This window comes from Alligator sinensis, unplaced genomic scaffold, assembly GCF_000455745.1.
Source record: "Alligator sinensis unplaced genomic scaffold, ASM45574v1 scaffold573_1, whole genome shotgun sequence".
NCBI classification, from domain to species: Eukaryota; Metazoa; Chordata; order Crocodylia; family Alligatoridae; genus Alligator; species Alligator sinensis.
Genome location: NW_005841877.1, coordinates 4,265,260 through 4,265,651, shown reverse-complemented (window position 1 = coordinate 4,265,651; position 392 = coordinate 4,265,260). Strand labels below are relative to the sequence as shown.

Below are 392 nucleotides of genomic sequence, written 5' to 3'. Positions count from 1 at the left end.
TGTGCATGTATATGTGTACATGTATAGATGTATATGTATATATATGCATATATTTGTATGTATATGTGTGTATACATGTGTAAGTATATATGTATGCATATGCATGTGTATGTGTGCATGCATATGTGTATGTATGTGTACACATGTGTGTATATATGCATGTATACATGTATATATGTATATATCTGTATGTGCGTATATACGTGCATGCAGATGTGTCTACGTATATATGTGTGCATACGTGTGTGTGTGCAAGGACATGCGTACGTGTGATGGCTGGGGCAGCTTGGGGAGGGGGTGCGGAGAGAAGCTGCAGGGGGAGCGGACCCGCGCCCGCTGGCTCCCGCGCGGGGCAGGCTCGGGGCGCGGGCCCGGGGGGCAGCGCACAGCCC

At 48.0% G+C, this 392-nt stretch overlaps 1 protein-coding gene across 1 annotated transcript in view; it reads left to right on the top strand.

Moving 5' to 3' along the window:
- The first annotated feature begins 259 nt into the window (after window positions 1-259).
- The window catches only part of CDC20B (cell division cycle 20B), a 78,933-nt gene continuing 78,800 nt past the window's right edge, over window positions 260-392 (top strand). The window contains exon 1 of the mRNA XM_025196143.1: window positions 260-263. Coding sequence (XP_025051928.1) covers window positions 260-263 — 4 coding nt within the window. The remainder of the gene's footprint in view (window positions 264-392) is intronic.